Source organism: Syzygium oleosum, unplaced genomic scaffold (genome assembly GCF_021117445.2).
Source record: "Syzygium oleosum isolate NSW1041296 unplaced genomic scaffold, Sole_v2.1 Sole_v2.53, whole genome shotgun sequence".
Lineage (NCBI taxonomy): Eukaryota > Viridiplantae > Streptophyta > Magnoliopsida > Myrtales > Myrtaceae > Syzygium > Syzygium oleosum.
Genome location: NW_026607537.1, coordinates 419,424 through 433,341, shown reverse-complemented (window position 1 = coordinate 433,341; position 13,918 = coordinate 419,424). Strand labels below are relative to the sequence as shown.

Sequence of the window (13,918 nt, the reverse complement as noted above, 5' to 3'; positions counted from 1 at the left end):
TTGATTTATAGTCGATCTACTTGTAAAATGTCATAATCCCTATGGTGAGAACAAATCAACAATTCGCCCATAACCCTCTCGGTAATGTGGCACTATCTGATTTTATTGTGTTTGGGTGCGAACATCCTTGGGTACTTACCGATCTTATAATATTCCTTATACCAAAAAATAATAATTTTATTTAGAAGTATTACATTTATACGCGAATGGGAAGGTCATCCACCGTATCATTTACAACCGGTTTGTAATTTACAAATTATCATCCATATTATTGAAAACCGATAAAAAGAATATACTAATACAGCATGAAAAGGAGAATTGTCCAAAAAATCCTAAACCTTTTTAATTATGTCAATTAAGTCCTAAACATTTTCATGTTTTGTCAATGAAGTCCATCCGGCCAATTTTGGCCGGAAATTATTGAAGCGGATGACGGTGATCCTATGTGGCACGGTTGGCGTTAACGTGAACAATTTTTAATGATATTTTTATTTTTATTAATTTTTTATTTTTCCTTTTTTTTCTTTTCTTCTCCTTTCCTAATTTACTTTTTTCTACTTTTCTTTTTTCCTTTTTCCCTTTTCCCTCCGCAGGCCATTGACAAGATCGCTGGGTCTCATCTCATTGATGGCCGATGAGGGACACCTGGGCTGGGGTTGGTGATGGCAAACCCTCACTTGGGGCCGATGAGGGTGGCCATTACGAGCCCAGGCGAGGACTACGCTTGCCTAGGCTAGCTGCAAGGGCTACGCTTGCTTGGGCTAGCTACAAGGGCTACTCTTGCTAGTCTAGGCGAGGGCTGCCTTTGCTAAAGGCCAAAGAGGGTGGCCATCGCCCGATGCCAGTTACCTCCACTGGCCAATCACAAGGCTCGGCGATGGCAAATGGAGGGAAAAGGGAAAAAAAGAAAAGAAAAGAAGAGAAAAGGAAGCAAAGAAAAAAGCAAAGAAGGAAAATAGAAGAAAAGAAAGAAAGGAAAAATAAATGAAATATTAATAAAATATTCGATAAATATTAAGATATTATTAAAAAATTATTCATGTCAAAGCCGCTTGTGTCACGTAGGATTGCCAACGTCCACATCGGTGATTTTTGGCCAAAATTAGCTCAATGGTTTCAATTAGCAAAACGTGAAAATGTTTAGGACTCAATTGACATAATTAATATATTTATGATTAAATTGGTAAAAGTACAATAGCCTTGAGACTTTTTGGACAATTTTCCTCAACATGAAATAGGATAAAACCTACTCCACTTGAAAGGTAAAATATAATAAATTATAAATAGAAAATGCCAATTTCGAATCAATCGATTCAATAGGGAACCAATAGACTCACTGATGATTAGTTTTTAGATTCTTCTGATAAATATGTATTATTTAAACCTTGAATCAAATCTAGTCATAAGACGCGAATCGATGATAATGATAATAATGATAATAATAATAATAATAATAATATCCGTGAAGGGTGAGAAGAAGCTAGGAAATATTGACAATCTGGTGAGTATGATGTCATTCAAAGGGATACATCTCTCGATAGTTAGTTGATTGACTAGTCTACAAGCAAAAGTAATTGAAAATTTGTCTTGTATACATGATTCTTATTTTTTTTTGTTCAGCTACATGATTCTTATATAGTCACTAGCTATATGATATGTAGGAGCTGCATTTCAACTCAATGTGTAGTCCAGTCCTTCCACTCTTTACTCTCTTTACTCTGAGAGATGAAATTTGATGTAAGGTTGTTTTGTATTGACGTTTCTATTACTAGTGATCTCAGTGTGGACTTTGAATTTCAACTAAAGAATGCTTGCCCTTTAATCTGAAGTGATTGAATGTTATTCTGAAGAATGTCCACACCTCATTTTGATAAGATTGGTAGTGTGCTTACATCTTTCCTATGTATGCATAATCGTCGAAATTTTATCCTGTCCGCTTTCTGTAGGTGGTGTCAAGATCCGACTGTGTGTACATGGGTTGATACAGGTGAAAAGGACTTGTGCAAATTCCTTTTCTGTAGAGTTTCCATCAGAGATGGGTCGTGCAAGATCAGGTTTTTCTTCTTCCCATGGTAAACTCCTTCGATGTTATCGGACAGGTAAGAAGAAAATTCCGACTTCAAGGGGTTAGCCGAGCTGGTGAGGCGATCGTAAGCTCGCACTATGAAACTCAATGGATTGCGATGATTGGCATCGCCAGGGTTCTTAGGATCGTGTTCTTTGGAAAGCTGAGTACAATCTCCAGATCATTTGTTCAAGATTGTAGCTTTTCAAGAGAAGTTTAAAATCCAAATGAACATTTCCAGGGAGGGATGGGTGTCTGGCGATGGTGAGGGAATAGAGATGCAGGCTTAAATTGCTAGGAGACGCATTGTGTTGCTGCTATGTGGGCACAAATACAGCAAGTGTCAAATGTTGCCTCAACTGTTTCATGTTTTTTATATTGATAAATTCAAGAATTCAAAAAAAATTAATAAAAATTCGGAGAAACTCTAATTTTGTTTGTACTTAATTCATCATAAGATTCACACAAAATGTAACGCATGCTGAGATTTTCAAATGTCAAGAACAAATTAGGAATACACGATACATGAAGCACACTTTTTTATCAATAAAATAATAGCGTGAAATTTGATGTTCCATGGTTATACTTGGTCTGGCGGTCCGGGTCTGTATCCCCTCTTGGTCTTAACGATGCCGTTCGTGCAACAATAAATGTTCGTCTCGACCTGCGGATCACAGTGACAATTTTTTTGACATTGTTTGTGCACTACACGGTAATTTTATAATCTCAAAAATTATCCGCATGCTTTTTTTTCTTGGTTGGTGCAATATCAGGAGTTTTTCCCCAAGCAAGGCACTATTCAAACTTATATACCTAAGTATGGTACTTAAAATCTTATATTTCTATCCAAGGTACATTCTAATCTTCCTTTTGTTACAATAATATGTATTATTAATTAATTTTTTTAATGAAATCTCCGTGGTCAAAAACCAATTATAATCTCTAAGCTAAGAGTCAATTTGGTTAAGTAAGAATCATGAAGCCGACCAAAAATAAAATCAAATAAGAATCATGTAGCCGACCAAAAATAAAACCAAATAAGAATCATGTATACAAGACAATTTTCCAAGAGAGTTGCTTACCCTCTGAGGAAAGTGAAAAAATGTAGCAGCTAAAGATTCGAATAACCAACTTTGGAATTTGGCTCCGATCAGATCCAATTCGAGACCCTAGTGACATGTACCTAAAGATACAAATTTTGTTGTGCGGCCTTAATAGAATTTCTTAATTTAGTGAACAAGTTCTGCCAATGAAAGGCAACATATAAAAATTTATGAGGCTATTTTAGAGCGTCAATAGAGAATGTGGCTCTTGAACTTCTATAGGGAAAATTGTCTAAAAGTCCTAAACTTATTGTATGGCTCCAATTTAGTTATAAACTTTTCAATTTGATCAATTTAGTTTTAAACCTTTTGATTTCTAATGTAGTCTTTCCTACCAATTTTGATTAGAAATTGCCGATGTGAACAATTGTAAAATTTTTTAAAAAATCAGAAAATTTTAAAAAAGAAAAAAATTTTAAAAATTGAGAAACTTTAAAAAATTGCAAAAAAATGTCCACATCAGTTCTGACCGTGCCATGAAAATGGTCGGCATTGACTAAACTATCACGTCAGTTATTTCCAGCCAATTTTGGCTACATTAGAAAATCGTTAAATGGTTCAGGACTAAATTGACCAAATTGTACAATTTAGGATTGAATTAGCCATCGTACAATAAGTTTAGAACTTTTTTGACAATTATCCCAACTTCTAAAAGCATCCATCCAAGTTTTCATCCTCTTCACTTAGTGGTTTATGTGTTTCATTAAGATTACTTCCATCCTTATCAAAATCGGACGACCCAATCCGATTCAAGAACCTAGCAACACGCATCTATTAGGTGAATTGTAATCACCTTAATCATAAGCCAATCTATCGATTGTATGATAAACTACTACTAGATACATTCCTATTGATTCAAGCATTAATGAACTATCAAAATGATGTAACTTTGTCATAGTTTAAGATAGAGAGTGTACTTTAATAGTTATGACTAATTATAAATAAATTTTGCGCTTTATAGTGCAATGGGAAAATTACCAAATTATTACCCATTGTACGGATGTCAATTCAGTCATAAACTTTTTAATTTTGCAAATTTAGTCATAATTTTTATGCAACATTTTAACGTAGTCCTTTAGGTCAATTTTCGTGGAAATCGCTGACGCAAAGGTCTAGTCATCGCCGGCCGTCCTACGTGGCATATCACCACGTTAGCGATTTCTAGTGAAATTAGCTGAAAGGACTACATTGGAATTTCATGCTAAGATTTAGGACTCAATTGGCATAATTGTAATATTTAGAGTTGTATCGAAATCGACACAATAGGTTTATGGCTTATTAGACAAGTTCTCATAGTGCAATTAATATATATATATATATATATATATGTGTGTGTGTGTGTGTTTGAATATAATCTTAATTTTAATAAAGCAATTGGAAATTATATTTTCTTATGCATAGGGATCACCACACGTACTTGAAATTAAGACTAATGAAAAGACCTAATATTTTCTATTACAAATAATTTATCATCCTCTTGGTGAGCGATTAGAATTTTTCATGTGCAACCAATTTGTGAGCCAAATGTGTAAGCAAAATAACCTTCCGAAAAAGGTTACTTGAATCGAAAACTCACAGAAAATAGTAGGTAGCGAATGCTTAGGGGTGCAAGGCAACTTCCTTATGCCACTTCTCAGGAAATGTCCAAAAAAAGTCATAAATATATTACATTAGTACCAATTCAGTCCTAAACCTTTCAATTGGATTAATTTAGTTTCATACCTTTCACATTGGTATCAATTTAATCAATCCGGCCAATTTAGGTCAAAAATCACTGATGTGGATGTCGGCGGTCCTATGTAGCACCGCCGGCGCTGACGTGGACAAATTTTATAATTACTTTTTAAGATTTTTTTAATGATTTTTCTTTTTTCTCTTTTCTTTTCTTTCTTTTTTCTTTTCCTAGAACTGGTTGGCCGGCGAGGTCACCGGCCGACCATCGCCAACCACAAGCGAGGGCCCCTGCACCCCTGCTAGCCAAGAGCGAGGGCCGCCGTGCCCTCACTGGCCATGGGCGAGGGTCAAAACCCTCGACTGCTGCAAGCAAGGGCGTGGCGGCCCTTACTGGTGGCCGGCGAAGGCATAGGGGCCCTTGCCCAGATCGGCCTATGGCCGACAACGGTTGATCGGCAACCTTGCCGGCCAACTAGTTTTGGGAAAAGAAAAAAACAAAAAAACATTAAAATATCTGAAAAAATTATTAAAAAATTAGCAAATTTGTCTATGTCAGTGCCGGCAGTGCCACGTAGGATCGTCAGCGTCCATGTCAGTGATTTTTTACCTAAATTGGCTGAATGGATTGAATTGGTACCAATGTGAAAATGTTTATGACTAAATTGGTCAAATTGAAAGGTTTAAAACTGAATTGGTATCAATGCAATAGGTTCAGGACTTTTTTGGTACTTTTCCCGCCACTTCTCTTTCCCTCTTTATGGTATCTAGCCAAAATCGCAGCTGGATTCCCTAGTTGCCAAAGATTTGGCATCAAATTTACCAACAATTCTTAGAGATTTTGAGAACTACCATAAAAGTTAATTTCTTAAGCGTCATTCATCAAATTTTTTCGTGAAATCAAGATGAGATTGTGCAATGGTTCCTTTTTCGCATCTAAAGAAACGAAATACTATCGATCAATGTCACTTTTTTTCCCAAAAAGTCCCTTAAAGTTTTGATACATCATGTGAGTAAAAGTTCTTAATATGTTTAGCATTGCCTAACATCTCATGATTACAAAAACAAAACAAAAAAAGGAGATCAGTGAATACATGGCATCTGCAAAGTGTAATTGTTTCATTTTTTAGACGACAGCTACAACAAAGTGGTCATTTTCTTTCCTTTGATTAAGCTATACACAAGATATTAATCTTGATCTGAAGCAGATCTTATATGCAATTCTTATCCCAAAGTAAAAAAGAAGAAAAATAAAAGGCAATATGGCAATTCTTATGCCAGAGTAGAAGGGAAAGAATATAAAAGGTAATATGGAAATTCTTATCCCAGACTATAAAAGAAGGGGAAACAAGAGGTAATATAACAATTCTTATAGTGAAAAAGGAGAAAAAGAAAAATGGTAATACTGTTGTGGCAAGCTGGCAAAATCTGTTATTGTGACATTCCGAATTTCGACCCATTTTTTGGGATTTATAAAACGAGTATTTCGTCAGTGCGATTATAGTTAAATCTCGCCCAGAACTGATCACTCTCGGGTTATTTTTAAATTTGAGATTTCGCTAAAATCTCATTCGATCGAATTTGGCCGATATTTAAAGCTCGAACTGTGGTGTCGAATTTTTCGGAGTTTCGTGACGAATTTAATTGAATGGTATCGATATTATTGTGGCTAGCGTCAATATTTCCCAGAATTGATGAAAAGTGAAATTTGGACCGGGTGCGGATTTTTTACCAATAGACCTCCCTCTTAGTGTATTTTAGTTAGTGTTTTTGGCCTTTTTCCTAATTTATAAATTAGGGCTTTTCGTGGACCGTCGAATTGACTTAAAGTTTAAATGTGGGCCGTTGGATCACACTCATTGAGTTGACTCCCTCCCTCCCTCCCTCCCTCCCTCCCTCCCTCCCTCTCTCTCTCTCTCTCTCTCTCTCTCTCCCCTCTGCGCGCGTCCCCTCCCCCCCGGCGCACGTCCACTCCTCCCCTCTGTCATGCAGACCTACTCTCTCTCCTCTTTTTTCTTCTTCTTCTTCTTTCTTCTTTCTTCTTCTTCCTTCTCCTTCCTTTCTTCGCCGCGGCTTCTGCTCCTTCCCTTCTTGGCTCGCCCGCCCACCACTGTTCATCTTAGCTACTGCTCGCCTGCCGTCTGCATCGCGCTACCCGCCTCCATGCGTCTAGCTGCCCAGCAGCCATTCGCCCGCCACCGCGCGTCTCATTCGCTCGTCGCTTGCCAGCTCGTCGCCCGCCTGCTCGCGGCTCGCCTGGCCAAGCCCGTCGCCACCATCGTCGCTGCCGCCCAGCCACCGCTCGCCCTTGCCATTGTCACAAGCTCACCAAGCAGCTCGCCGCCACGAGTCTCGCCTCCCAGCTCGCTGCTCGGTTGCTCGCTCATCCCGTCGCCGCCCAACAGTCGCTCCTCTCGTCCTCGTCGCCGTGCCACCCAGCTAGCCGGCTAGCTCGCTCACCAGCCAGCCCGGTCGCTCGCCCAGCTTGCCGGCTAGTTGCTCACCAGCTAGCCAGGCCGCACACCTGCTCATTCGCCCGTCGCCATCGCCGGTAGTCGGTCGCCTGCCCAGTTCGCCCAGGCCGTCGCCCGCCTGCCTAGCCGCTGCCCCGGGCCGTGACCGAGCCATCCCAGCCGGTGCCCTTGCCGTGCCGTGCGCCCTGCCCGTGCCCAGCTGCTTACCGACTGCTTGCCAGTCCGCCCGGCTCGCCGCCCGGCTACTCGCCCGTTACCTGGCCGAGTGCCCTGCCAGGGCTGAGCGCCTCGCCCGTGGCCGAGGGCCGTGCCCAGACCTTGCCCGTTAGCCGGCCGCTGCGCCCTTGCCCTCGCCAAGCTCGCCGCTGCCATGACCGGCCATTTGGCCCCCTTACCGGTTTTCACTGGGCCAAAACCTAGGTAAGTGACCTCCTAATCCCTACTTAGTACTTTGGTATTATTAGACTTGTTTAGGGGTTGATGAGGGTTGGTTTAGTGACTAAGTTAGGTATTGATTAGTTAATTGAATGTGATTGATTTATGGATTATGTGGTGGGGATTTTTGTGGCTAAATTAGTGATTGATTGAGATGGGTTCAATGACCGGGTTGTCGTGGCGTTTGTGGGGGAAATAGATGCTTGAATGTGGTTGACTTGAAGGTCGGATTGGTGGGCTAACGTGGAGAGCATAACTTGAATTTGAATAGTATGACGTGTTAGATTGGTATTGGCGAATTGCATGTGGCGTACATGCATGAGGAATGTCCTGAGGCGTGGTTACGTGGGACTAAGCCCGGATTGATCGTAGGGCTGCCAACCTGAGGCGTGGTTACGCGGGTGTGGCTAGAAAGCAAGAAATGACCTGAGGAGTGGTTACGCGAGTCGAGAGAAATGTCCTGAGGCGTGGTTACACGGGACTAAGCCTGAATTGATCGGAAGGCTGCCAACCTGAGGCGTGGTTACGCAGGTGTGGCTAGAAAGCCAAAAAATGACCTGAGGCGTGGTTACGCGGGTCGAGAGAAATGTCTTGAGGCGTGATTACGCGGGACTGAGCTCGGATTGATCGGAGGGCTAGACCTGAGGCGTGTTGACGCGGGTCGTGGTTAGTCGGTTGGACACGCATGCGAAATGTATTTGGTTGAATTAGTTGAATGTACATGGTTGTGACGCTCGAGTGTTTATGTTATGTTATGTTCCTGAGCTATTATTGCATTATTGTGATTTGACTAATGCGTGGAGTTGGCATATAATTTGAGGCGAGGTAAGTGTGCATGAGAATTCTATTATGTCGATTGCTAGATTGCATGTTGGCACTCGTCTGGGTACGTATTGGCTTAGGTAGGGTTTAGGTTGTCTACTTATTGAGATTTATTCTCATTGCTGTAATGCAAACCATTTCAGATCCTCAACCCTGACCTTGATCATGCCGCCACCTCGGTGTTTTAGGGTCCCTATGCATATGATGCATGAGGAGACCGAGTATCCAGTAGATCCACATCAGACTTATATTAGGCACCTCACTACGGTCTGGGTAGCCGTAGGCCTAGACGACTTGCAATGTCACACTTACTTGGCCTGGTTTTATCGTGACGGGTTGGAGTTAGTTGGCCCAATCCGAGATTTTGAGGGATAGCAGCACAGCAACGAGGATGCCGTGGATTGGGAGCCCGGGGACGTGTATGCTCTTGATGGTGAGATTCTGGACTCCGAAGATCTCCCGGAGAACCCTAGTCCCGAACCCGAGCCCGTACCAGAATCTATAGCAACTGCGGATCTCGAGCTCGAAGAGGAATTTGAGGAGTCCGAACCTGAAGAAGAGCCCGAACCTGTGCCAGAGCCCATGGAGTTCGAGCCCGAGGAGGAGTCGGGTAACAAGGAAGAGCCGATCGAGATCAACTCTAACACAGAGTCAGAGTCTTCAGGGTCTGATTCAGATTGAGCGTCGTAGGAGTGTTTTGGTACTAGGCCTAGAAGCTTTTGGTAGAGCCCCTTTTGTGTAACTAGCTAGTCTACCTTACCACCTGTCCCTTTTTGATGATAATGGTGGATGTTAACCCTAGGAGCCAAATGTCTGATTGTCTGACCAAATGTTGTAAGCGACTGTTTTCTATTGCTATGAAATTATTGTTTTATACTGTTATTATCCCTCTGTCATTGTCTATTGTCTGGGTTGTTATATTTCGCTTCCGCTTGCATATTCATGGGGGTATTTCGTTTGGGTCGGCAACGCGTCCTGGGACGTCGCGTTCAATACGACCGTCGTAGGGGTGTTGCGAGCCCGTTAGGGTCCGGGGCGTGACATCCCTGTTTATTTGGTATCAGAGCCGACTCCTGACCGCGTGTGGGGCCACAGCGAGGATGCTGTGCCCGTAAGGGGGGGAGAATGTGACGATCCGGACCCAAGGCGGTGGGCGTAGGATGAGGGATGGCAGGGGAGGCTGCGCCTCTACCCTGGACGTGCGCAGGGCCAGGCTAAGCTCATGTCTCCTGTCCCACATTGCCTAGAGAGGGAGCCTTGGGCTTGCTTATAAGGCTTGAGAAGTCTTAGCCTAGTACGAAGCGTTTTAAATCCGTGATGGCTCCGGCCCAAATTGGACAATATCGTGCTAAGGTGGGGCCTCGGGTCATTACAGTTATGCTCTATTCTTCATCCGTATATAGTTGAATGATGTTGATATCGGAGCAACGATATCCTATCATGATGAATTCATATGCTAAGCTCATATTTATTTGTTCTTTATTGCTTACTAGTTGTGTGAGAGATGTTTGGGGCAAGACACATGTTGAGATCGATAACAATTTGTCGGGTGGAATTACTCTAATAGTCTATTGCAAATCCAAGGAGGATGTTCTCGGAGTCCAAAATATAACGAGTAAATGACAAATCTCCTTTCGACCCAATTTCTATGGGACGACATTATTCTTTTGCAGCTCTGCATGGCCAGGTCAAGTCAACTTCAGAGGTTTGATATATATGTGCAAGAAAGAGACCAAGTTCAGTGCTCTTTGTATGTCTGACAGATCTCGCCCGATGGTCCTTGTAGGTTCAACGAGAACACTGGACACTTTGATATTTGTTTTCCATGGAATCCTTTGACACAATTAGAGAGGAAACCTCTCATCTAAATGTATGAGAGAGAAAGATAATGTTGTGAATTGCTTCATTACAATTTAGATGGAATAAGGATCATCTCAATTATCTTTAAAAAATTTATATACATACTTCGCGACCTTCCCGAAGGTGCACCACCTAGGGTTTACCTAATGGACTAGCAAGCCTAGACTTAACTCGGGCTCTTTCAAGCCTATACTAATTCGCGATTTAAGGTTCAAATTCTTAAAATGCATATTATTTTTATCTAGGAGTTGTCACTAATCAATTTTATGGTAGGTCGATTGGAAACCCAAGCAAATTAATGGGAGGATTACTTTACTCCTACTAACCAGAGATAATAGACTTGGGGACTTAGTTACTCTAGATTATTCTAATGCCCCTTCGGCACATTTTCTCTTTTAAATTCAAAAAAATTATTTTTGGCAAGCAGTTTGGATTGATTTTAACTTAGACACTAACATGCAGGGAGTGATCATGCGGGTGTACAACCGCTAAAATAAATAAAAATAAATAAATAAAGCAAATGAATTGCAAGAAAAAAAAAAAGAAATGAAACACACCTAAGCAATCAAAGCATTTTTTGGGATTTTCTATTATTTTGAAATAAAGTCTAATCTACATGACATGCGATTTCCTAACAAGAAAATTATATGAGATACAAGGGATATATTTTCATATTTTTTATATATTAAGCTATATGATAAATGCTCCTAAAATCTATATGCTATACCATCTAATTATATTTTTTGTTTAGGGGTTGAAAATTAATCTCTAATTTTCTATGTAATTGTTCCTAAATGACTAGTCAAAATTTAGGTGTCAATACACACACATATATTCATCATGTCAATTTCGATTGGCATCTCTTACTTTATAGCTTTGTCTCTTCATTTTGTGTCTTTCAATTTGTAGTAAGGGTTAATACCACAAAAAATCCTAAATTGGTACATTCGTGACAAATTCATTCCAAACTAATTTTTGGGTCACCAATAATCTGAAACTGGCAGACCTGTGATAAATTTACTCCAAATTGATATGTATTTCCACATGGACGTGCCATGTCAATTGAGTTATTATCATGTGTCATCTAGCTCAACTTTTTCAAGTAAAATTTGACGGAAGCTAATGGAGGGTAAATATATCATAAGTGTACCAATTTGGGATTTTTAGTGACCCAAAAATTAGTTTGGTGTATATTTGTCACAGCTATAGCAGTTTGGACATTAATTACATTCAATTGGACAAAATGATGTAATCATAAAAGGTTAGGCAATACTAGCATGATGTATCAAAACTTTAAAGGACTTATTTTTTAAAAAGTGAGATTGATAGACAGTAATTGGCTAGTTTAAGCCCCGAAAGGGATCCATTACACAAAATCATATTGATTTCATGAAAAACATTGACCAAATGATCATTAGTAAATACATTTTATGGTAGTTTTGGATATCTCCAGAATTATCAGTAAGTTCAAGGCCAAATCATTAGCCTTGCCAGATCTGGCGAGGATCGATCAGGCCTCGCTTATGGCCTTGTCCAGGGGACGGCGGCCGAACATGGCCAGTGGCCCATGTTCAGTCACGGCCAAGCCAAAGATTGAAGAAAGGAATAAAAAAAAAAAAGAAGGAAAAAAAGAAAAAAAAAATTAGAAAAAATATTAAAATATCAAAAAAATATTAAAATATTATTAAAAATTATCCATATCAGCATTGGCAATCCCACATAGCCGGCCGACATTGATATCAACAATATTTGACCAAAATTAGTCGGAAGAATTGAATTGGCACAAAAACAAAAGGTTTAAGACTCAATTGGCAAAAAAAAAAAGGTTTAGAACTAAATTGGCACCAATGAAAAAGGTTTAGGACTTTTCTGACACTTTTCTCATTGATTTAGTATTCTCCCCTTTAATTAAACTATATAGAAGATATTATACTTGATTGGTAGCTAATGTTATGTGGCAATTATTATCCCAAAGTAAGAAAGAAAAAAAATAAAAGACAATGTGACAATTATTATCCTAGACTATAAAAGGTACATTTTGATTTGTTGTTGACTTTAATGGCAATTCTGATCCCAAAATAAAAAAGGAAAAAAAAAAAGAAATGGTAATATACTTATGGCAAGCTGGCGAATATCCTCCATTCTTCATCTTTAAATAGTTGAATGATGTTGAAATTGGAGCAAAGATATCCCCACAATGATGAATTCATCAGCTAAGGTCATATTTATTTGTTGTTTATTGATAACTAGTTGTGTCCAAGATGTTTGGAGCAAGACACATGTTGTGATCTATAACAATTTGCCGACAGGAACTACTTTAACAGTTCATTGCAAGTCCAAGGATGACGATCTCGAGGTCCAGAACATAACGACCGATTGGGGATTCTACTTCAAACCCCACTTCTTTGGGAAGACACTATTCTTTTGTAGCTTTGCATGGCCGGGTCAATTTAAGTGGTTTGATATATATGTGCAATCAAGAGATAAAGGTGAATGCTCTTTGTGTCTTTGGAGGATCTCACCCAATGGTCCTTGTAGGTTCAGCGAAGTCACCGGAAAGTTTGATGTTTGTTTTCCATGGAATCCTCCTACACAATTAGGGAGGAAACCTCTCATCTAAATGTATGACAGAGGAAGATGATGTTGTTAAATGCTTCATTACAGTTTAAATGGAATAAGGATTATCTTAATTATCTTTTAAATATTTATGTTGATTTCGATTGGCATCTCTTTCTTTATAGTGTTGTTTCTTTACTCGGTGTCATTCTATTTGAACTTATTTATCATTTTGAAAAATCTGGCAAAATATGAGAGAATTGAATCAAGGGAAACATTTTTTAGTTGAAGTTATTATGGGTCATTGATATGAACCGAACCGTTAGGGATGTAAATGGTTCAGTTAGGTTTGGTTTTATTGAAAAATCGAACCGAACCGTTAGGGATGTACCATTGAACCGAACCAAATCTCGCTCAAACCGAATATGAACCGAACCGAAAACCCGATTTGGTTCGGCTTGGTTCAATTCGATTTTTGGTTTTTTCTTCTTCTTTTTTGTTTTTATTCATGGCTCGGTTTTCGGTTTTTTATTCTTTATTCTTTTTTTTTTTTGCTTTTATTCATATATAAATATTTTAGGGCAAAAGTACACTACAAGTGCCATAACTTGTGTACGGCGATCACTTTGATGCCATAACTTTTTTTCGGATCATTTTGGTGCCAAGTCGGAGCAAAAAAGATCACTTTAGTGCCAATTTGGCCGGAAATCCGACGCGGCATTTTTTTATTAATTTTTGACGCCGATGTGGCTCGCCGGAGGCTGAGTCAGCGTGTGCAGTCAGCATTTTTTTTTAAAATAATTTTTTTCAGCGTGTACAATCAGCATTTTTAATTTTAAATATTTTTTTCCTTTTTTTTTTATTCTTTCCTTTTTCTTTTCTTTTCTTTTTTCTCTTTTCTCCCCTCGCCGGCCAGTTGTTGGTGGCCGGCT

The 13,918-nt window shown here is 39.7% G+C and overlaps 1 protein-coding gene across 1 annotated transcript; it reads left to right on the top strand.

Annotated features, from left to right (window-relative positions):
• The first annotated feature begins 8,774 nt into the window (after window positions 1-8,774).
• LOC130136866 (uncharacterized) lies at window positions 8,775-9,251 on the top strand. The gene is made up of 2 exons (XM_056307416.1): window positions 8,775-8,837; window positions 8,949-9,251. Exons 1-2 carry the CDS (start codon window positions 8,775-8,777, stop codon window positions 9,249-9,251), a joined length of 366 nt encoding a protein of 121 aa, XP_056163391.1.
• Window positions 9,252-13,918: the final 4,667 nt, after the last annotated feature.